The following is a 24,670-nucleotide window of genomic DNA, read 5'->3' on the forward strand; positions in this document are numbered from 1 at the left end:
GACGCCGCTCTCCCTGGCACGGGTAAGCGTGGGCCTGGACATTTTTTTTTTTTTTGCGGCCGAATATTCGGGTACGAAAAATCGTACCCGAGTAGTTGTCAACCGTGCGGGTACTCGAGCATTCGACTACCCGTCGCAGCCTTAATACTTAGTGTGTCCTACAACAAAAGCTTTCCCATGAAATTTGACGATTTAAGGCGGAGTTTCCTCAGAAAGAGTTGCTCTTTAGACTGATGTCAACTAATCAGCCAATGTTTCATGGCAAGTAAGGACCATTTCATAAACCTTGTTATCAAGGAAAAGTTACAATAATTGTTACAATCTACTGAAATCCTTGAATCTGATTGGCTGAGAGCAAATTTGTCATAGAAACACATAAAAGACATGTTGATGACCCCCCCCCCCCCCCCCCCCCCCCCCCGATGCTCATCCACTTTTTGTTTGTTTGGGGGGCTGTACGAAAAATAAACTGTATTATTACCCGTATCAGTCATTTACAAAATTCTATTGCCCTAGTTTTCATTAGCAGTGGGAACGGAAGGGTATATTCTTTGTATTTTCCTTGGTCTCCCTGCCCGTATAGACTTTGCGTGTAGAGACCAGTGAAAATAAAGTCTCGTATTGACCGCGCCATATTTTGTCATTTTTATTACGCATCTTTTATGCGTATGAGAACCTGTGCACTTTGCGCGCACTCTTTTGTGACGTAATAATCAAATCAAAGGCTCACTGTTATCAGTGTATCAAAAAATTTGTCAAGCACTGGATGAACAGTGCTTTTTTTTTCTCCAGTTCTTTGAGATTGTCATGATTGATTTATGTATTTGATCTAGATGTCTGATTTGGATAACAATAAAAATATTGACTTGCTTAACTTTCGAGAGATACCACATATATTACCCTCACAAGATCCATATTGCCCTCGTCTTTGACTTGGGACAATACAAGTCTTGTTTGGGCAATATATGTGGTATCTCCCTCAAGGCCAGTCAATATTATATAAATGCATTATATTTGGCAACTCCCAAGTTTGGCTGCACTAGTAAAGATTGCTGTCAATCCCATTCAACTTCCTCTCATCCATGCCTTACTAAATATTCGATGTTTGTTGTTATTCTACTAATAAATGTTTGTACTTTTGTTATTTTATTTGAATAGATCTTGTTGACTTTCTCTTTTATATGCCGTGATGTGATTGTGTGTGAGTCGGGGAATTACGAGAGAACAACGCAAAAAATCACTTTAGTGGCTGTCAGCCTCACAAGCATAATTTGTCAAGTGCAGCAGGCCAAACGAAGCGCAGAGTGGGAGATGCATAGACCTTTACTTCAATAATTGTTAAAGTTTTAAGTAGAAATTTATAATGAAAAGAAGGAGCTGTGGAAAGAAAAAAAAGAAGTAATCTTGGGGTTGGTGTGAGTGTGTCAGAGTTGGGCATTTTACATACTGTATTTTTACCGTACATCAAATTCATCCATACATGTACATGTTTTCTCAAATAATGCTTATAATGTCTCAAACTTTCACCATGTCTATAATTCACAACTTTTTGTGCAGGTAAACCTCAAGTTGCACACCTGTCAACATACACAATCACCATAATAATACAGTACATACAAGCATACCACACACCCACCTTTAACTTTAACTTTAACTTTTTTTACGTGTATGTTTTGAAGGAAATGGATGACCCAAAAAAGCTGACCTCCCCCCCCCCCCCCCCACAAAAAAAAAAAAAAAAAAAATATCGACGAGAGAAAGAGAAAAGTAAACTAGTTGTGCCTGTGAGGTGTTTCTGAGTTTATTTTGCCACTCAAACAATTACCTGATGAAGTGAAAATACATGTCTGTACAAGAAAGCATATTGGAATAAAAGTTCGAGAAGAAATTTTGTATTGTTTTTATGCCAGAATAATTATCATGTTTATGCTCATCCCCATAAATTTACTCACATATGTTAATCTTACAGGATGGAATTGAGATATCGCTAATGTAAAAAAGAAATGTAACTTTTTTTCTGTGATAAATTCATCTTACAACATGGAATTGGGTTACTGTAAACAAAAACAAAAATTTTTCATTTTTATTAGACAAATAATGAAACCCAATACATTTTCAACAAAGAACCCATCTTATTATTGGCCCATGAAACTGAGTTACTGTAAACATGAAATAGAAAATCAAAATTACAGAGAGCGCCAAACCTCATCTGACAACTTTTATTGAAAAGTATTTTAAAAAATGAACATAATTTAAAACAAATATTCCAGACAATCCAAAGCCCCATAAATTTACAAAGAAAAATCCATCTGAATATCGGCTCATGAAATTGAGTAACTGTTAACATAAAATGAGATAATTTAATTTATTTTATTGCCCAAGTTACTGAGAGGGCAAAACCTTATAAAATTACAAATAAGAATTCCTTTCACTCAATGAAAATTGAGTCCTTGTAAACACAAATGATTTCCTTCAACCAAAAAAAAAAAAAAAAAAATACTGACAACATAAGCACCTCTCCCCTTTCACATACAAAAACAGTAAATATAAAACTGCAAACATTTTGAAAATCAGTATATACAAGATACAAAATCACATAAATTGTCAAGCCCCCCCCCCCCCAAAAAAAAGCAAGTACAAGTTTAAATATTCTATGACTATGATTGTTCAGAACTTCTGGTTAAGAACTTGTAAATTGTTTTATCAATTCCAAATAAACTGCTCATGTAGTGTCCTTCACGCTGCCACCATATATAAAGTCATCTGTAGAGGCTATGCTGGAGTCGAAAACAAGTAAATCACTACCCCTCATTCCTTTCACATGATCAAGTTCAATACATGAAGGCAATCTACATGTCAATGTCCTCAAAACCTTTGTATACTTCTGATAGAAATGTATTCCTTATCATGGTCACTGCACAGGAAGGTAGTGGAACCCGCACTCTTTTGCCCAAAAATTGCCAGCACCATCGAACGAGCTGACGATAAGCAATGTGCCTCGATTTCCTGCAGAGAAAAGAGAAGAAATGAAGTAAATCTTAAAGTTACGAGTTTGAATTTGAAGGGATACATGAAAACAATAGAAAACACAATATAAATTGTTACACAAAGAGAAATATTATTCCTTCATCAAGCTTGGCTCCATTGCAAGTAAAATCTTAGCCACATACAGACAAGCATCACTGGAGTAATACTGAAACGAGTTGCACCAAGGCACACTGTGCTTTGTGCAAATATTTCCCTCTGTATACCCATGAGGTAACTTTACAGAGCCATTTATATATAGACATCTTTGTTCAATTTTTTGTTTTAAATTGTTATATCAGTAATTGCTTCTGAAAGGAAAAGGGGAGGGTACCATGTAACTTATGGTTATGTAAACAAAATGTATCGTACTCATTTTCAGAAGCGTCTCGACGAGCTCGCCCTCCATACTGTTGGATGTACTGGTATGAGGCAGTTTCCAGCACCCACCGGTCCAAACAAACCATTGAAAATCTTGGATGTGATGTGATGCATCCCAACTCTCCTTCTGTGAACAAATCCATCTTCTCAACAATTCGCTGTATCTCTTTACAGCATACCGACTCACGCACTGTGGGCATCGGTTCACAGCCACCGTTACACGAGCACCTGCAGCATGAAAGAAAAATTAATCTATATTTAAAAAAAAAAGTTTTCTTTTGATGTGGATCTACATACTCTAGATTTCTAGTCTAGATCTAGACCTATGTTTACATGACGATTCAGCAAGCACGAAAAGTAATAAATACACTGCAAGGTTCAGGCTACATCTGATCTAAATTTGCTGATCACATCAGAGTTATGTTTACTTTTAAAAGTTTTACATATTATACAATCACAAGGTTCAAAAATCAAAATGCTGTGACAAAAAAAGTCCTGAAATTCAATTTCGAGTAGATCCTAGAAATAGTAGAATGTTATTTCTAGAATTTATCATTTGACATAGGGTCTAGTCTATGTAATGAATTTGACAATCAAAAATTCGTGGTTTGCTATCAAAGAAAGGCAATTTAGCAGCAGACATAACAAAACCAGATTTTTCAGTTTCATGCTCTTACCATTCGTTGTTTCCCAATCTTGCTTCATTCACGCCGTCTCCAGCAGCTGCAGCAGCTGCCCCCGCAGCTTCCGCGGCCCCTTCAGGCGCGTCTTCTAGGGGTTCAAACAAGTAGGGTTGAATTCCTCTTGCCGGCCTGTCCACTTCAGCTTCTTCGCCATCTCCTGAACCTGTATCTCCATCTCCATCGTCGTCATCTGATAAATCAGAGTAAGTATCTGGCTCCAAAAACTCCTCCCAATCTGACTCGCGGTCACTATCCATCTTTCTTCGTAATGTTAAAAGCTAAGAATATGTTGAAAGCGAAGAGTAATTCTCAACAAGTTACGTAAACGCCGAAAGCCAAAACTCAAAACTAATGCCGTGAGAGGAAGTTGTCATGTTTTCCAGTCGCTTTACGAAGGGAAACGTAGTTGCCGAACTAAAAATTATTGTACTCATACATAAAACGACTGTTTACGCGTTTACGACCACTGAAAAACTTTCGTTCGGCAAGCTCAGATTGATGAGAACATTGTTCACAGAAAAGTTTAAAAAACAAACAAAAGCTGTATATTTAGGCAAAAGTAATCACTGATCTTGTAGAAAATATATTGATAGAGATTATTCATCCCTAAGACTATATTCATGAATTTTATTTTTTCTTAAATTGTCTGTTAAACAGACGTGTAAAATATCGCATTTTGTTTACAATGTTAATGTGATTCAGGATCGCTGCAGCTTGCAGCTCTCGAGCCTCTTACTTTTCTGACGTCACAAGTGGGCGTGCCGCGATAAGCCAATCAGCTCACGAGTTTTAAGGAAAGGTCCCAAAACCTCTAGTTTTTCCCCCTTTTCGCCAAAATGAGAAATAATTTTGAAAATCAATTGCCAGATTCGAGATTGGAAGGCAATAATACAGGGAAACAGTACCTTCTTTCTTTCTAATTGAAACGGACAAAATGGCGCCTGGACGGTTATGCATGAGTGATTTCGAGAATCGAAGAATGTAGTGGCCTTGATGAGATGTTCGAGACTATGCCCATGAAATTTGAAAGGAAAATGACATGAGGAAAGCACCTAACTAGGAATAACAAACACTACGTGCAAAACGAATGCGATTTCCTGACGATAAGGATAAGGATAAGGAAAAGGACAATATTAATGGGGCAGAATGTGAACGAAAACAAGGCAATGACGAAGGTCGTCATTGCAACTAGAAATGCAATCGTGTCACAACGATGTGCGTGCAATGACGCCATGATTGTACATGTCAAACGAAAGAGCTTCTCTCGGACTATCCCGAGCAATTTGTACGAAGTCTGTAGCTTCTGTGATATTGGAGATAGGTAGGGCGAAAGAAAGGCCTCAACAGTGACCATGATTGGATGGTACTGACTTTGCCTACAAAGTTTGAGAGAAATTGGATTAGGGGAAAGAACCTAGAAAGGGCTCGCAAGCACTGTGTGCAAAAACCAATGGGATTTGGTGCATGTTCGTCATTGCAATAAAGATCGTTCTGGGGGTCCAAGAGTGAACCCGGTATGCCCCGTAGACAATGCGTGTAATGCATGGGCGGAAAACGTACAGGATCTGTACTATGACCGGAGTTAATTTGTTTTTTCTCTCTCTCTTTATGTCTTTTTATTGGCCGTATTTGGTATCATTAGAAAGAGAATTCCATGGTTGTTATTGTAAACCACTCTCTTTTTTTCTATGATAATCCTATCGAAACAGGTGATGTATAATAGATTTATAGGACAAAATGGCGTCTTAAATGGCCCCCTTGACCAATTTTATAAATCCGGCCACGAGTTTCCCTGCTTTTTGCAACTCGAAATGTCACTGCAAAATTTTAAGGAAAGAAAAGGACGTTTAGGGGGCGAAAAGCAGTCTGAAAAAATGACGTCATAGCCGATACGTGTTATAATTGGGCAGAAACTTGGCGAAATTCTTATAGTGACCCTTGTTCAAATGTGATTTACTCAAAATTGTCTGTGTGAACATATACCATCCTTGGTATCATTCGAAAGGGCACTTCATTGCGGTCAGTTTGACACCATTGTCATCTGCGCACAATGTACTGCACGCATTAAAGGCGCTATTACGTAATGCATAGCAAATTCATCATTTTTGGCGATAACTTTGCGCTGACGTTATAAAATATTCATTGTTTCATTGACGTATGTATAAAGATCGCCATTTTAGAGCAAGTTGAAGTTATTTCTCAATTTTCTTGAAAACTGCATATTTAGAGGGCATTTTTCTTACAGTCGGTCAGTGTTAGGGTATATAATTTTGTATATGGCTTGAAAGGGCATATCTTCAAGTATCTAAATCCCAAAAAGGGTACAGGTCTGCTAAGCCATAATAAAGATACGGCCACAGAAAGAAAGCCAGTTCCCAGAACTTTAGAGGGCGCTATTTATGTTTTGCAAAGCCATTGGAGCGTATAATTTCGCATGGCTATGTGCAATTATGAGATAAAGATACTGTCAGATTTAGATGCAAAACTGAATTTATATGAGAAAGTTATGGCAGTTTTAGATTATTTAGGGGTCAATTTTTCAAGAACTTGAGAGATTTTTGATGGAGTCGGTTTCAGATTTGAATTTTGAGTATGAAGATGGCATTTTGAAGGTCAGGTTATACGTCGCAGATAATAGAACATATCTTAGACTATCTAGAGAAATTTGTTAAAAGTTTGTAGGATCTAGGATAGTGGAGATAGGAAGGACAAAAAGAAAGGCCTTAAAATGGACCAGAAACGGACAAAATGGCGCCTGGACGTTTATGCATGAGTGATTTCAGAAAACGAAAAAGTAGGTGACCTAGATTGGATATCAGAGATTACGCCTACAAAGTTTGAAAGAAATCGAGCAAGAGAAAAGGACCTAGATAGGAATAACAAGCACTACGTGCAAAACGAATGGGATTCCGGACGACAAGAAGAAGAAGAGGTAGAAGAAGTAAGAATATTAATAAGAAGAATGTGAACGAAAACAAGGCAATGACGAAGGTCGTCATTGCAATAACTGAAAACAGAAAATCATGTCCTTTCAGCAACGTTCGTAAATCACTGGTATCAAATTAGGGGAAATTTTGTTAAATATTTTTTTAAAAATTTAATCGAATCTATTTATATTCTATTCATATATGTTTTAAATGTTGTACTCATTTATTTATTTATTTTTTTTTTAATTTTTTTTTTAATTTATTTATTTTCAGGTGGGCTGTATTTAATACAGACCACCTTATGATTTTGTTAAAATTGCCTTTATTATTTATTTATCAGGTGGGCTGTATATAATACAGACCACGTTATTGTTTTCGTTAGAATATTTTTCTTATTTCGACCCCCTTTTTTGCTAGCAGGATAACTTAAAAATGGCTCAACCATGTGCCTTGAAATTTGGCACACATATGCATTGGCATGAGGAAAGAGCACTATAAGGTTTTCAACTTTGACCTTGACTGATAACGTCATCTAGGCGCCATTTTGTGAAAATCAAAATATGATCATATCTTCGGAATGAGCGTCTGTTTAAGATAAATGGCCGTGCGCACGAGCACATGTAATACATAGCATGTATTGGCAAAAACATGCTTACACAAATTTCATCATAGCTATTTGGGATGCACCCAGACACCCAATTGTTCTCATATTTTGATAGAGTATGAGTCGTAGATATGATTTCATTTCTCATTTGGCCATTACAAAATATTATGAGGTCATCATGATGGCATTCAAACTCAAATTACGAATTGACATATTATGACGTCAGCAAATTTATGGAAAATTGAGTGTATCTCTGTAAATATTAATCAATTTTTTTTCTCTCCAGATTTTCACATGTTGTAGCTTAGACAGATTTCTACAAGCTCAATGGCCATTGTTTTTCATTTTGAAGACGTCATCATAGTGAAAATTTCAATTAAAAGGCACATGTCAACAATTTCTTAATTTGAGTGTTATGCCTATCAGTGCAAGTGAATTACGTTCACATTGTAAATCTACACGATATTGTTTTTTTTAGCAGTATATCGCTCATTTTTGTTCGATTTTGTTATATTTTAGTTGGAACAGCCCACCTATACTTGTTCCGAACAAGTATAACATGTCTAGTTTATTATTTATCAGGTGGGCTGTATAATTTACAGACCACCTTATAATTTCGTTAGAATTGCCTTTATTTATTTATTTATTTATTTATTTATTATCAGGTGGGGTGTATAACGTACAGACCACGTTATAATTTCGTTAGAATTGCCTTTATTTATTCTTTATTTTTCTTATTTCGAACCACTTTTTTGTAAGCACGATTACTTGAAAATGGCTCAATATAATGCCTTCAAATTTGGCACACATATGTATGGGCATATGTACAAAGCACAATAACGTTTACAACATTGACCTTCACTGATGACGTCATCTAGGCGCCATTTTGTAAAATTTTACGAAAATCAACACATGATCATATCTTCATAACCAAAGGTTATTTCTCATTCATATTTATCATGATCAAGGTCAATATCCGTCCAATAAATTTTGGGTCAAAAAACGCGCGCGTCAATGCGCGCGCACATTTTTAAAAAGCTCAGAATCGTCTCAAAATCATTTTGCATACGTTTTGGGCCATTCTAAGCATTTTATAAAAAATCGCGCACACGAGCATGCGCGCGAGTTTTCGCGCGTAAAACTATTACACAACATAGAATTGCCATTTTTTTTCTTTCATAATATTTCATATATTTTTACAAACAAATTGATACCATGTTTGTCTCTTTATGACTATTAATAACGGAATGATCGACCGTTTAAAATTAATTTCCGTGCGCGCGAGCTCTTGTAATACATAGGATATATGGGCAAAAACATGCCTATACAAAATCGATTGTAGCCCTTTAGGATGCAAGGTGACCCCATTTTATTCTTCATATTTTGATAGAATATGAGTCGGAGATATGATTTCATGTCTCATTTGACCCTCAATTAAATTATGACGACATCATAATGGCCTCTGAACTCAAAATTTCAATTTGCATATTTTGACGTCAGCATATTTTTGGAAAATTGATTGTATCTCTGTAAATATTGATCAATTTTCTTCCAAATTTTGATATGTTCTAGCTAAGACAATTCTCTACAAATGCAGTTTCTACGATTCTTCATTTTGGCAAAGGCATCATGGCGTATTTTTTTGCGATTAAAGGAGGCATGTCAATTTTTCACATTCTGCGTGTATTCTCTATGGGACATGATTTTTTCTCAAAACTCGATTCTACGTTCCAGTCTTTCGCGAGCAATATCTCCGTCGTTTTAGCTTCATTTACGCTGAACTTCGAGTATGTTGTAGCTGAGACAAAAAGCTATCTCAGATGTACCCTTCATTTTGTCTCAATTTTTTGTTGGATCAGCCCACCTATACTTGTTCCAAACAAGTATTACAAATCTAGTTTATTTTTCTTATTTCGACCCACTTTTTTGTTAGCAAGATAACTTTGAAATGGTTCAATCAAATGCTTTGAAATTTGGCACACATATGTATAGGCATATAGACAAATCAAAATAACCTTTTCAACCTTGACCTTGACTGATGACGTCATCTAGGCGCCTTTTTGTGAAAATTAACTCATGATCATATCTTCATAAAGGAAAGTCATTTCTCATTCATATTTATCATGATCAAGGTCAATTTCAGATCAAAAAACGCGCGCGTCAGTACGCGTGCAAAATTTGTTAATGCTCAAAATCGTCTCAAATTTTTTTTGCATACGTTTCAGGTAATTTTAAGCATTTTATAAAAAATCGCGCAAACGCGCATGCGCGCGTGTTTTCGCGCGTAACACAATTAGACAACATAGAATCGCCATTTTTTTTTTTATCATGATATTTCTCATATTTTTTCGAACAATTTGATACCATGATTATCTCTTTATGACCATTAATAACAAGATGAGCGTCAATTCAAGATAAATGTCCGTGCGCGCGAGCTCTTTTAATACATAGCATGTATGGGCAAAAACATGCCTATACAAAATACATTATAGCTCTTTGGAATGCACTGGGACCCTCAATATTTTTTCATATTTAGATTGAGAATGAGTCGGAAATATGATTTAATGTCTCATTTGGCTATTAAAAATATTTTTCACATCATCATAATGGCCTTCGAACTAAAAATACTAATTTGCATATTATGACGTCAGCATATTTATGGAAAATTGATTGTATCTCTGTAAATATTGATCGATTTTCTTCCAAATTTCGATATGTTGTAACTAAAATAATTCTCTACAAGCTCAATAATAACCATTTTTTCATTTTGATAAAGGCATCATGCCTTATTTTAGCGATTAAAGGAGGCATGTCAATTTTTCACATTTTGCGTGTATTCTCTATGGGACGTGACTTTTTCTCAAATCTGGATTCTACATTCCTGTCTTTTGCGAGCAATAACGCCGTTATTTCTGCTTTGATTTTGTTGATTTTGTTGATTTTTTAATATGTTGTAGCTGAGAAAAATATGCTATCTTAATCATTCCTCATTTTTTCAATAAGATGTCAGGATCACGCTCATGATCATGATCATCATCAATATCATCATGATCATCATCATTATCATCATGATCATCATCAATATCATCATGATTATCATCATTATCATAATGATGATAATCATCATCGACATCATCATGATCATCATTATTATCAGCATCATCATCGTGACCATCATCATCATGATCATCAATTTCGTTCACATCATGAATCTACATGACCTTGTCTTTTTAGCAGTATCTCGCTTATTTTTGCTCTATTTTGTCTCAAATTTTAGTTGACCAGCCCACCTATACTTGTTCCAAACAAGTATTATATGTCTAGTTTGTGCTTGGATTTTGTTAATTTTTGAATATGTTGTAGCTGAGACTATATGCTATCTTAATCATCCCTCATTTTTTCAATAAGATGTCAGGATCACGCTCATGATCATGATCATCATCAATATGATCATCATTCTCATAATGATGATAATCATCATCGACATCATCATGATCATCATTATTATCAATTTCTTTAACATCATGAATCTACATGACCTTGTCTTTTTAGCAGTATCTCGCTTATTTTTGCTGTATTTTGTCTCAAATTTTAGTTGACCAGCCCACCTATATTTGTTCCAAACAAGTATTATATGTCTAGTCAGGTGGGCTGTATCTAATACAGACCACCTTATAATTTTGTTAAAATTGCCTTTATTATTATTTATTTATCAGGTGGGCTGTATCTAATACAGACCACCTTATAATTTTGTTAAAATTGCCTTTATTATTATTGTTATTTATTATTATTTATTTATTTTTCTTATTTCGACCCACTTTTTTTGTTAGCACGATAATGTAAGGTTTTAATTTCACTGACCCAAGTGGTTACTTGTTTATTTTACACTGTACATTTAGCTTTCCACTCCGATATGCTTTAGCGCACTCCTGACCTACATTCATTCTCTCCTGTCTGCTAGCTCTTGGCTTCTATTGTTCTGTCCCTATTCATTCATCCTCATGCACATTACCTGCTATAGCACCACACACATACACACTCTTCCTTTTCTCTTAGCTATTCAACCCAGCACATGGCACTCTATCTTTTACAAGCTTTTCTATTGGTTACCTATTTATTGTCCAATCTTGTGATTGGTTATTATTGTTTGATGGACTGCATGTCAGCCATCTTGGCAGCCATTTTGTGGTTGGAATAAAATCTGATAGTGCAGCTCAAGTCCTCAACCATGTGAGACCACTTTTGTTTTGTGTGGGACTTTACAACTGGTGCCAGCGGTGGTTTTTCTGCACTAAACTGTAATTGCAGCCTTCCTTCATATGTAGAAATTCCTGCAGTGTTTTTAGTGGTGAGTTGCAAAGTGAAATTCTCCCTCCATCTGTATATAAATGTGAATGTTTGAGAGCATGATATCACCCTTCTTCTCACTGATTGACCTCCCTTCATTTTCAGCTGAGGCAGCTAGTGTTTGTGTGTATTCAACCTCCTTCATTAATTACTGAAGTTTCATCTTGACTTTTTGAGCCTTGATTTCTTCCTACATTCATCCTGCATCAGTAAGTGAGATTTCCTTTACCCTTCTTCATACTGGAGCTGTATTTTGGTGAATATTCCTGCATTCATCCTTCATCGGTGACTGAGGTTTTTTTCTTCACCCTTCATACAGTTCTGTATTTTTCAAGCAACTTATCACATCCAGTTTGCATGTATAGTCTGCCTTTGGCTGCCGTACATTACAGCATTCTGCCATATCAACCTGCATATTCTACATAGTGTTGGCGTAGCAATGTAACCAGTTGCAGAATACACCCTCCTTCTATCATAGCCGCTCGCCACAGGTATTTCAACTGTTGAGTTTGCATTTTCTTCATCTGCACTCAACCCCCCCCCCCCCCTCCTTCACATTGACTCATTCAGTAAGTTTTACTGGGTTGATATCTTGTTGATGATCATATCTGTTGAGTCGATTGCTTATCACTCCTACAGTATGGCATCTTATCGCATGGAATTGCCAGAAGTGTTTACGGGAGAGAACGGCAAAGACTTCCGTCAATGGATACGTCGATTTGAAGTTGCTGCACAGGCGTTTTCGGACACTTCTATCAACTTAACCACCCTCCTTCCTGCAAGACTAGCAGGATCAGCCTTCATCGTGTGGGAGAGCTTGTCTGCTTCGGACAAGAAGGATTTCAAGAAGATGAAAGAGAAACTCTCTCAGGTTTTCGGCCGGACACAGTTTATTGACACATTCAAGTCTTGTATTACTGCCCGAACTCGCCAACCAGGTGAGCCTTTAGAGGTATTTGCATCAGCCATTGCTTCCTTAGTGGAAGAGGCTTTCCCGTCTTATGATGACAATGCAAAAGGTGGTGAGAGATTTCGACGATTTGTTGCTGGGGTAGACAAACCACTTCAAGTTAAGATTCACGAGCTCGGAGGCTTTGATTTTGACGAGGCCTTGAAGATCGCACTTCGTGTAGAAAGAGCACACCAAGCACACGATTTTGGTATAGTAGCAGCTGTAGATGATCGGGTCCAGGACAAGACGCCTGCAGAATCATCAGTCTTACGACTACTACTGCCAAGACTCAACGAGTTAGAAAAGAAGCTGGATAGGATGTCCTTAAAGTTAGAGACAGTTGAAAGGCCTAGCAGATCTCAGCAACGCGGTGGCAGCCCATCAGGACGCTCCCATGAGGGAAGACACATGAAACGTCGTGGGTCTCCGTCACCAAGCCGTGACTACCGAAGACACAGGTCGCCAGAATATGCAAGACAGAGATCGCCAGAATATGCAAGACAGAGATCTCCAGAATATTCAAGACACAGATCTCCGGAATATGCAAGACGGAGATTTCCAGAATATGCAGGACGCAGATCTCCTGAATATGCAAGACGCATATCTCCAAGCCCTAATCGGAGCTACGCATATCAATCTAGGACTTCACCCTCTAGACGGCCCTATGAATCGTCTAGCAGCCGAAATCAGCAGCATCCTTCCACTGCAGGTTATCAAGTTGACTCCCATAGACAGGCTCCCTATCGTCAAGTTCGTTTTGAAGACCAGCAGCAGGGAAACTTCTGGTAGTTGAGGAAGAGGGCCATTCATCAACTACACACACCAAGGCCCCAATTCGAATAGCACCTATTTCGCCAAAGAAATCGCCCTACATCCCGATCGTTATCGACAATGTCTATGTATTGGCACTTGTAGATAGTGGATCATTCATCTCTCTGTTGAGTGCCAAGTTTTTGTCATCCATTCCAGCATCGCAAAGGAGCCCGTTGGAAAAGTTGACATCCATGGCATCTACTATCACAGGTGGGCTGGTAGACAACATTGGAACAATCGTACCATCTCTGCACTTAGGGAACAAGGCTACACAACACAAGTTCGTTGTTGCACGCAACATCACTCATTCAGTTGTCCTTGGATGGGACTTTATTGACAGCCAGAATGCCTGCATATCGCCAACATCGTTCAACATGCCTGGAAATGTTATTCCCTTCATCGATCGTCAGCAATACCAAGCCCCGCTGAGATGTAAAGTTTCTCTTGTTGGACAAGCTCGGATTCCCCCAAGCTGCGAAACTCACGTCCAGGGAAGATTGTCGTCGCCACAGTTCGACATCGTACCAAGAGACTATGATGGCTACTTTGAACCAACATTGCAAGATCACATTCCTGTTATCGGTGCCAGATCTCTGTTCCAGCCTCAAGATGGTCTTATTCTAGTACGCCTCATTAATCCCTCTGACGAAGCAGTCGATCTACCTGCAGACACCTGCCTTGGTCAATTCTTCTCCATTACTGGGGATACCGAAGAGGAATACAAGATCATGAGCGTACCTACTGACGCTGATCCACAAGTGACAGACAAGTCGCCAGTTGCTGGTGTTCTCCCTTCTTCGGAACTCACGAGGACAGAGTACGAGAAAGCTGAACATCTTCTTCAGACCTACAGTGATATTTTCAGCACGACGTCTCAGGATATTGGTCAGACTGACATTATTCATCACCACATTGACACCACCACAGCTACTCCAATACGACAGAGGGCGTATCGAACTTCACCAGCGATGAGAGTGGAAATTCAGGAACAAGTGGACGAACTTCTGCAAAGAGGCATCATTGAAGAGAGCTTCAGCCCATGGGCGAGCCCAATCGTCATGGTGAAGAAGAAGGACAACACATACAGATTTTGCGTGGATTACAGAAAACTCAATGCAGTAACTGTTCGAGATTCTCACCCTATTCCACGCCAAGATGATTCAATTGACTCCCTTTCTTCATCAGCATATTTCAGCGTCATGGACTTATCAAGTGGATATTGGCAGGTCAAGCTCGATCCCCAAGATACAGAGAAGACTGCTTTTACCACAGGCACAGGGCTTTACCAGTTCACTGTCATGCCATTCGGACTGGTCAACGCTCCCATGACATTTCAGCGTCTCATGGAAGCCGTTCTACATGGCCTCCACTGGTCTACATGCCTGGTATACCTTGATGACTGCATAGTCATGGGCAAGGACTTCGATGATCATTGCAAGAACCTCCAAGAAGTATTGCAACGATTCAGAGACGCTGGACTCAAACTCAAACCCTCAAAGTGTGGCTTTTTCAAGAAAGAAGTTACGTATCTTGGCCACATAATCAACACCGAAGGAGTGAAACCTGACCCAAACAACGTTGAGAAAGTCAAGTCCTGGCCTCAGCCGAGGACACCGACTGATGTCCGATCCTTCCTTGGCCTGGCATCTTTCTACCGACGTTTTGTGCCAAGTTTCTCTAAGATTGCAACTCCCTTGTCGACCCTTACACAAAAAGGTCAACAGTTTGTATGGACAGCAGAGTGTGAAAAGGCTTTTCAACATCTGAAAGAAGCTCTAACCAATCCACCTCTCCTCGCCTATCCAGACTTTGAAAAGGAGTTCATCCTATCTTCGGATGCATCCCTTCATGCAGTTGGTGCTGTCCTCTCACAGACTCAAGATGGTAAAGAACGTGTAATCTCCTACTTCAGCCAAACTCTCAGTGCTACGCAGAAGAAATGGTCTACCTATGATCGAGAGCTCTGGGCAATTGTTACAGCTGTTCGCCATTTTCGTCATTATCTGAGACACCAACACTTCACTATCCTGACAGACCACAAACCCCTTTTGGCTCTCAGGAAGTTCCCAATTCAAGACGATGCAACTGGGAAGAGAACACGATGGATATTGGAACTCAATTCCTACACGTTCAGCCTTATTCACAAGAAAGGACAATCACACAGAAATGCAGATGCATTATCTAGACGCCCGAGTCAAGAGAGCCAAGTCACTCCAAGATTGACGGATCAGCTACTCAAGCACATGGTGACCAATCCACTGTGTAATGCAGTCGAGACTCGTTCATCAAGATCACGACTATCAACAGACGCATCTACTCCCAATGATTCAACGAGGCAGTCTGCACCAAACGTCCTTCATCCTTACCGTGGTGTAATCCTTGACAGTGATGTAGATGTTCAACATGAACAGCAACTAGATCAAGACATCAGTACAGTCATCGAATGCGTCAACAATGGTGAGCGGCCAACCATTCGACAGATCCGTAGACACAACCCCCGGGTTAGACGTCTCTTGTGGCAGTATCCCAAATTCATCCTCCAAGACGGTATACTTTACAGGAAGAAGAAAGACAAGCTTGGTAATCTCTCATTCCAACTTGTCGTACCAAACTCCCTCATTCCAAGGGTACTCCAAGAGTTACACGGTGACCCATCATCCGGACATTTTGGCGCTCATCGCACAATACAGAGAGCAGAGTCAATGTGCTATTGGCCCTTCATGAACAAGGAAATCACTGATTTCTGCAACACATGCACAGCTTGCGAGTCTTTCCGGTTACCAACCCCTAAGCATCAAGCACCCTTACGTCCCATTACCACTACTCGCCCTTTGGAGATGGTCTTTGCCGACATTGCTGAGCTTCCAAGTTCAAGACGAGGATTTCGCTATATACTCGTTGTGACTGATCATTTCAGCAAATATGTCAATATCTTCCCAATGAAAGATCAGACTGCTCCAACCATCGCCAAACATCTGTTTGAAGAATATGTGAAAGAACATGGTATTCCAGAGACTTTGCACACCGACCAAGGTCGACAGTTCGAGTCCAGATTAGTGCAAGAACTATGCAGCAAATTGGGCATCAAAAAGTCTAGATCGACACCCTATCATCCCCAAGGAGCTGGCATAGTCGAACGTTGTAATCGCACCATCAAAGATCAACTTGCGAAGTACATTTCTCATCAAGGAGGAGAATGGGACACTCACATCAATCAAGTCCAGTTAGCGTACAACACAAGTACTCATGCCTCAACAGGTTTGACGCCATACTACATCATGCATGGCAGGGAAGCCCGTACACCTGCGAACATCACCTGTTCAACTCCCCCTCCATCGTCATCTGGCAAGACACTCCTCGAATACACAACCAACCTGTCTGAGCGATTGAGAAAAGCATGGGAGTACACCATACAGAATACACGACAGCAACAGCAACAACAGAAACAACAGTACGATGTGAAAAAACGCATTTCCAAGTACGACACAGGTGACTTTGTTTGGTTACATGACCCAACCAACATCAGGAACAAACTTGAACCAAACTGGAAAGGTCCTTTCAGAGTATCTTCCTCATCAGATGATGGACTAAATTATGACATAGTTCATGTCCATGATGAAAAGTTCAAGCGACGGGTCCATCATAATCGTTTGAAACCGCATCGAGCTAGAGCCCCACAAGTGTTGTCAACTCCACCATCCCCACCAACCCCACAGCCTAAGTCAATACATGGGACTGAGAGGACAACGACACAGTACCCACCAGGTCCCCCAGCAGAAGACGAGACTGGGAGAAAGGTGCAGTCAAATCAACCTACTAGCCATGGACCAGCCTACATCACGTGGTCATCTCGACCACCAGATCGCATCCTCCATCACGAGCAGTCGAACCATGACCGACCATCACGGTCAAGTTTTTCTGTTCGGCAACAAGCCTCAAACCAGCCAACCAGTTCAACAGAACGCATCCTCCATCAACGACAGTCAGACCATGACCAACCATCACGGTCAAGTTTGTCTGTTCAGCAACAAGCATCAAACCAGCCAACCAATTCTAGCCACCAATCCAGGCTAATTGACTCAGCCCCACCTCAGCAACAACCTAGGCCATCCCTGCCGACTACCCAAACCCAACATCAGCTGTCCTCGCCGGTTGGCCAACTTCAACTCAGGCCCCAATATCAACTGAGGTCGACGACTCACCAATCCCAACTTTGGCCATCCTCATCAGCTGAGCAACCTAAGCCGTCCTCATCCGCTGACCAACCCCAACATCAGCCGTCCTCATCCGCTGACCAACCCCAACCTCAGCCGTCCTCATCCGCACGTTCGAGATCTGGTCGACAGGTTAAAGTACCCGCCAAGTTTCAAGATTACAAACTGTAAAGACTTTCGAGAACTAATGTTTGCAATAGTGATAGATGATTGAAAGACTTGCTGATTTTCACTTTTCGCTGTCATACCTTGCATTCGCCATGGCCCCATTGTTTGTGACAATATGTTATTGATAGAATTTTTGATTTTTGAACGTTTTGGAAGATTTATGATATTTTTGTAGGACTTGTCAGTAAAGATAGGATTAAATTGTCAGTTTTTAATGTTTAGACAGGAAAAAGAAGAAGACAAACTTTCAAACATTTTGTCATGTGTTTTTCCATCAAATTTGTTAATTACACATCAATTGGGTGAACTCATTTTTGCTCCTATTTTTTTATTTTACAGAAAAAAGACTCAGATGTCAAATTTTGGTTGCACATTTTACAATTGTGCTGAATTTTAAGATAAAAAGAAAAGGAAAAAATGTGAGATTCAGATTGTATTGGTCACAGGGTTGACCTGCATTTTTTTTTACAAAAAGGACTATATAAATGTGTCAACAACAAAAATTGATGGGATTATTTGATTTTAAGTACATGTTTACATTGTTTTCTGAACATCATTTTTAGTCATTTGACTTATATTGATGTTTTTTAGATATTTGGATTTAAAACAGATTCTTGATACATGAATTCATAAGATGTATTTTTTCTCATTACATAAATCATGTGTAGTCGAGATTATATCGACCATAGACACTGTATTTGTATAATGTCTCCTTAAATCTGAGACAGTTTTGAAAGAGTTATGTCAGAATGCATGCATATTCTCTGTTGTACATTGTATTTCATTATTCATTATTCAAAAAAAAGAAAAAAAAAAGAGAAAATTAACAGTGATTCACGAAACAGTGATATATTTTTCTTTAGGTGAAGACATTGCCATGTATTTTGTTTATAGTTTTTGTTGAAAATTGCCAAATTGGGTATGAAATATTTGATATTTTGTCATTTATGACAGAAACAGGAAAAAAAAGGAAATTATTTAATGTTTATGTCTACAAATCATCAGACTGGAATTTTCAGGGTGAAAAAGGATAGAACCTGTTGAAGTTAGGAAGTTGTTTAGAAGATGTTCATCGATGAAAGCATACCATTTTCTTGTATTTTCTACATGTATATGTGTGACCTTTCATTTTAAACAGTTTAATTTTCCCTAATATGAAAAGATGTCGTTTCTTAAAAACAAAAGGGAAAAAAGAGAGAATTGTACTGAAGGAAAACTACATGATTTGATTTGTTCGGGTATTTCAGGCAAATTTTATGTGACTCATCTTCTTCGGAAACAAAGGCATGTTCATACGAAGTATCTTTTAAAATGAGGACATTTTTCTGTGAAGATGGTATATTATGTAAGGTTTTAATTTCACTGACCCAAGTGGTTACTTGTTTATTTTACACTGTACATTTAGCTTTCCACTCCGATATGCTTTAGCGCACTCCTGACCTACATTCATTCTCTCCTGTCTGCTAGCTCTTGGCTTCTATTGTTCTGTCCCTATTCATTCATCCTCATGCACATTACCTGCTATAGCACCACACACATACACACTCTTCCTTTTCTCTTAGCTATTCAACCCAGCACATGGCACTCTATCTTTTACAAGCTTTTCTATTGGTTACCTATTTATTGTCCAATCTTGTGATTGGTTATTATTGTTTGATGGACTGCATGTCAGCCATCTTGGCAGCCATTTTGTGGTTGGAATAAAATCTGATAGTGCAGCTCAAGTCCTCAACCATGTGAGACCACTTTTGTTTTGTGTGGGACTTTACAATAACTTTGAAATGGTTCAATCAAATGCTTTGGAATTTGGCATACATATGTATAGGCATATAGAGAAATCAAAATAAGGTTTTCAACCTTGACCTTGACTGATGACGTCATCTAGGCGCCATTTTGTGAAAAATAACTCATGATCATATCTTCATAACCAAAATTCATTTCTCATTCATATTTATCATGATCAAGGTCAATATCCGTCCGGTCAATTTTCAGTCAAAGAACCCTCGCGTGCGTGTGCGTCCGCAAGTTAGTGCGCGCGCAAAATTTTATAATGCTCAAAATCGTCTCAATTTTTTTTTGCAAACGTTTTAGATCATTTTAAGCATTTTATAAAAAATCGCGCACACGCGCATGCGCGCGCTTTTTTGCGCGTAACACCAGTACACAACATAGAATCGCCATTTAAAAAAAATGATATTCCTCATATTTTTTCGAACAATTTCATACCATGTTCATCTCTTTATGATCATTAATAACAAGATGAGCGTCCATTCAAGATAAATGTCCGTGCGCGCGAGCTCTTTTAATACATAGCATATAAGGGCAAAAACGGGCCTATACAAAATCCATTATAGCTTTTTGGAATGCACAGGGACCCTCAATTTTGTTTCATATTTAAATAGAGTATGAGTCGGAGATATGATTTCATGTCTCATTTAGCCATTAAGTGTATCGTGACATCATCATAATGGCCTTGGAACTCAAAATACAAATTTGCATATTATGACGTCAGCATATTTATGGAAATTGATTGTATCTCTGTAAATATTGATCGATTTTCTTCTAAATTTTGATATGTTGTAGCTTAGACAATTCTCTACAAGCTCAATTAACACCATTATTCATTTTGATGACGTCATCATAGTGAAAATTTTGATTAAAGGCCTCATGTCAGAAATTTCATAATTTGCGTGTTATCCCTATAGAAGGTGAATTTCGTTCACTTCATGAAACTACATGATATTGCTTTTTAAATTTTTTTAAGCAGTATCTCGCTTATTTTTGTTCTATTTTGTCTCGAATTTTAGTTGACCAGCCCAACTATACTTGTTCCAAACAATTATTATATGTCTAGTTTATTTATTTATTATTTTTTTTAGGGGGGGAGGGGGGCTTTGCCCCTTTGTTGAAGAGTAAAGTATGCCTAGTATAGAAGTAGGCTATATCTTTCTATATACTTGACTAGCAGGACCCGCGGAAATCCGCGGGATTCTAGAGGGGGGGGGGGGTGTAAATAGATATATAGAGACTGTCTAAATTAAAATGTTTAAATTAATGTTTAACGTCCCCGCCCGCTTCCTTTTTGGGGGCCGCCTCCAATTTTTTTTTTTTAAATTTGTTTAATTTTTTTTCTTTTTTTTTTTGAAAGGTAAAAAAACAGCGTCCTCACCCGCTTCCTTTTTGGGGGCCGCCTCCTATTTTTTTTTTTTTTTTTTTTGAATTTTTTTTGAATTTTTTGAAAGAAAACAAACATGAAAAGCACTGCTAAAATTTATTTCTGATTTAAAAAAAAAAAAAAAAAAAAAATGTCGGCTGCCATCTTGAAAAATAGCCCCAATGTCAGGGAAAATGTACGAAGCGGCCATTTTGAAAGAAAGAAAAAAAAAAAAAGGGTCTCCTCCTTCCCATTTTTCGAAAAAACAGGACGCTAAACATGTTTCTTTTTTTAATTTGGCCTTATATAAAAAAAAAACACGATCCAACTGTACCGGTAGTTATTCTTTAAGCCACTGGAACTGCGTAGAGTTTCGTAGTGTGGCGTACCGACTACGCAGAAATTAGGCTGCGTATTAATGGGAAAATAGTCCCTGCGTAGGTTATGCGTAGGCTGGCGTACAGGTTTGCTTATGGTTGCTTACTGTGTGGAAAGCTTTTACTGCTTTGTCGATCTGGCGTAGGGTAGCGTACTGTTGCGTAGGCATGTAGCGTAGTGTTGCGTAAAAAGGTGTACTTTCTGCGTCAAGTTTCTACGCCGAAAGTACGCGAAAAAAATTAAACATGTTGAATTGTTTTCGTTCATCTTGCGTACCCCTTTCCGTCCCTCAGCATATAGTAACGTAGGCCAGCGTAGTTGGTACGCAACACTACGGGACTCTACGTATTGACCCCACGCCAATTAGTAACCCGCAAGTGTCACAAATAAAGTATTAAAAATATGCTCATCTGACCCTAATTAAACGCCTAGAACCCCCGAGCTTTCAAGGGTTTATGGCCCCTTGAAACCCGTGGACCCCACGCCTATATACACTCAACCCGCTGCGATCTAACTGACCCCCCCCCCCCCCCACTTTGAAAAATGTTTCTTGGAGCCTTCATGTAACATGCAAGAATGGTGCATGGTGCATGGTGATGCCGATTTTTTTGTCTGCACCCCCCCCCAAACAATTTTACTCATTACGCAACTGATTGTTTTGCAATGCATGAAGTCACATGCTTCTGTCTGCATGGTTGATATTGAACTATTAATATGCAAATGTACAATTCATAACCTTATTCAATGCTTTCTTGTAATTTACTGTAAAGATAAGAAACAAATTTTTGGCACTTCGGCCCGCACGCTGTTGTGTTGACGGGTTCTTCGATGGATGGATAGACGTATGTGTAGTTATATAGTTGTACGAATATTGGCCTGCTTGGCCCCCCAAACTCTTCGACTCTAGCGCAGCTCAGTCTTGGTCAAAGCGCCCCAGCCGCAGCACCGTGTATACTGTATGTGTTGACTGAAGTTAGCTTGCGACTGAACTGTCAGTCCAATAGTTTTCTTGTGAAAACTTTCCTTTAGAAAATGATAATCAAAATTCCGTATAAATGGCCGTAATAATCACAAAATAAGCTTTGATTTCATACCTCCATTCACGAAAACTATATAAAAATCGCGGCAATCATGATGGAAATAGGTCTCTAAGTTTGGACGTCGACGGGAATTAGCCCTGTGTATCTCTCTGGCTTGAGCAGCGAGTACAAAGCACACCCTATAGTAAGATGGCTTACTCGGGGGTTATCCCGCCCTGTGCATAGAGCATTTAATACGTAACATAATGTGAGTTGATGGTCATCTGTTGTGTGTCTGTTTGATACAGCTACTACAAAGCACATCCTAGCTACTACAAAGCACATCATATAGCAAGACGCTTTACTCTGGGTAATCCCGACCCTGTGCATAGTGCATTTAATACGCAACTAATGTGAGTGGACAGTCATCGGTCGTGTGTCTACGGATGTCATGTTGAATATCCATGAGGTATCACTGTCGTCACGCATATCCTGCATTATGCATATCGCATCTGTTTTCTCCCTGGACGTCGTCACGGAGGAGGACCTCGGGCGGAGTATAGCCAATTCGACAGAGTAGACTCTCCCGCGGACGACGGCACCGGGCACGGGTACCCCGAGGGGAGGGTTCAGGAGGAGATAGCCGCACCAACTTCGGTCGGCGATCTCATTAAAAAACAATAGAATACAAAGGCCGGCGGAGACGTCATTTTATTTCACGTCCAATAAACAAAATAAACAAAATTAAATACAATATACCGGTAGATATAGATCTACAATCAGAATAATAGGGGCTTTTCGTTTGTGTGGACGAGGACGGCGTTCCCGTCCTCTAACGATGCGAATTGTCGTCAGACACCTGTCCTGTTCACTACCTTAAAACCCTTTTCGTTTTTAGTCGAAGCCCTTTCTCTACACGATGACTTAATGGCCCCCGCACACGCTTATCAATTTCTCCTTCTTTTACTTCTTATGTTATTCTTCGTTTATTATTCTATTAATATCTCTCTCTATTTTCCTTATGTTATTCTTCGTTTATTATTCTATTATTATCTCTCTCTATTTTCCTTATGTTATTATTTGTTTTTCTTTCTTTCATCTTCTCTTCTATCTTTCCATTGTCTATTCTTTATCATTTTCTGTTTCTGTCTTTCCTAAAGTTATTATTTGTTGTTACCATTCTATCATATTTTCTTTCTATCTTCATCATATTATTCTTTGTTTCTTCCTTCTTTTATCTTCTCTAATGTTATTCTTTGTTTTTATCATTATATCACTTTCTATTTCTGTCTTTCCTTATGTTATTCTTTGTTTCGTCCTTCGATCACGTTCTCTTATTTTATTCTCTGTTATTATCATTCTGTCACTTTCTCTTTCTGTCTTTTCTTATATTTTTCTTTGTTTCTTCCTTCTTTCACCTTCTCTTATGTCATTCTTTGTTTGTTTATCATTCTATTACTTTCTCTTTCTGTCTTTTCACATGTTATTCTTTGTTTCTTCCTTCTTTCATCTTCTCTTATGTTATTCTTTTTTTTAATTCTATCTCTTTCTATTTCTGTCTTTCCTTATGTTATTCTTTGTTTCTTCCTTCCATCACCTTTTCTTATTCTTTGTTTTTATCGTTTTTTACTTTTCTTCCTAACATTCCTTATGTTATTCTTAGTTTTTCTATCATTTATCTTCTCTTCTACATGTATCTGTCCATTTTCTTCTATTCTTTAATCATTTTCTCTTTCTGTCTTTCCTTATGTTATTCTTTGTTTCTTCCTTCTATCATCTTCTCTTATGTAAGTTATGTTGTTCTTTGTCTTTATCATTCTATCACTTTCTCTTTCTGTCTTTCCTTATGTTATTCTTTGTTTTTCTAACATTCATCTTCTCTTCTATCTTTCCATTTTCTTCTATATTGTATCACTTTCTCTTTCTGTTATTCTTTGTTTCTTCCTTCTTTTATCTTCTCTAATGTTATTCTTTGTTTTTATCATTATATCACTTTCTATTTCTGT

The 24,670-nt window shown here is 38.5% G+C and overlaps 1 protein-coding gene across 1 annotated transcript; it reads right to left on the bottom strand.

The window, feature by feature from the left end:
* Window positions 1-1,779: 1,779 nt before the first annotated feature.
* On the bottom strand, window positions 1,780-5,086 carry LOC105439915. The gene is made up of 3 exons (XM_011669477.2): window positions 4,083-5,086; window positions 3,397-3,633; window positions 1,780-3,006 (listed from the first exon to the last, which is right to left on the bottom strand). The coding sequence occupies exons 1-3, from the start codon at window positions 4,343-4,345 to the stop codon at window positions 2,850-2,852; spliced, it is 657 nt and encodes a 218-aa protein (XP_011667779.1). The 5' UTR covers window positions 4,346-5,086; the 3' UTR covers window positions 1,780-2,849.
* Window positions 5,087-24,670: the final 19,584 nt, after the last annotated feature.

The sequence above is a fragment of the Strongylocentrotus purpuratus genome, unplaced genomic scaffold (genome assembly GCF_000002235.5).
Source record: "Strongylocentrotus purpuratus isolate Spur 01 unplaced genomic scaffold, Spur_5.0 spur5_scaffold_5, whole genome shotgun sequence".
Taxonomy (NCBI): Eukaryota; Metazoa; Echinodermata; class Echinoidea; order Camarodonta; family Strongylocentrotidae; genus Strongylocentrotus; species Strongylocentrotus purpuratus.

Coding starts and splice junctions, on each gene's coding strand:
- LOC105439915 (XM_011669477.2), bottom strand. CDS start 4,345: ATGGATAGTGACCGCGAGTCAGATTGGGAGGAGTTTTTGGAGCCAGAT. Junction 3,634..4,082: donor AGATTGGGAAACAACGAATG/GTAAGAGCATGA, acceptor TTCATGCTGCAG/GTGCTCGTGTAACGGTGGCT. Junction 3,007..3,396: donor CGAGACGCTTCTGAAAATGA/GTACGATACATT, acceptor TTTTCTCTGCAG/GAAATCGAGGCACATTGCTT.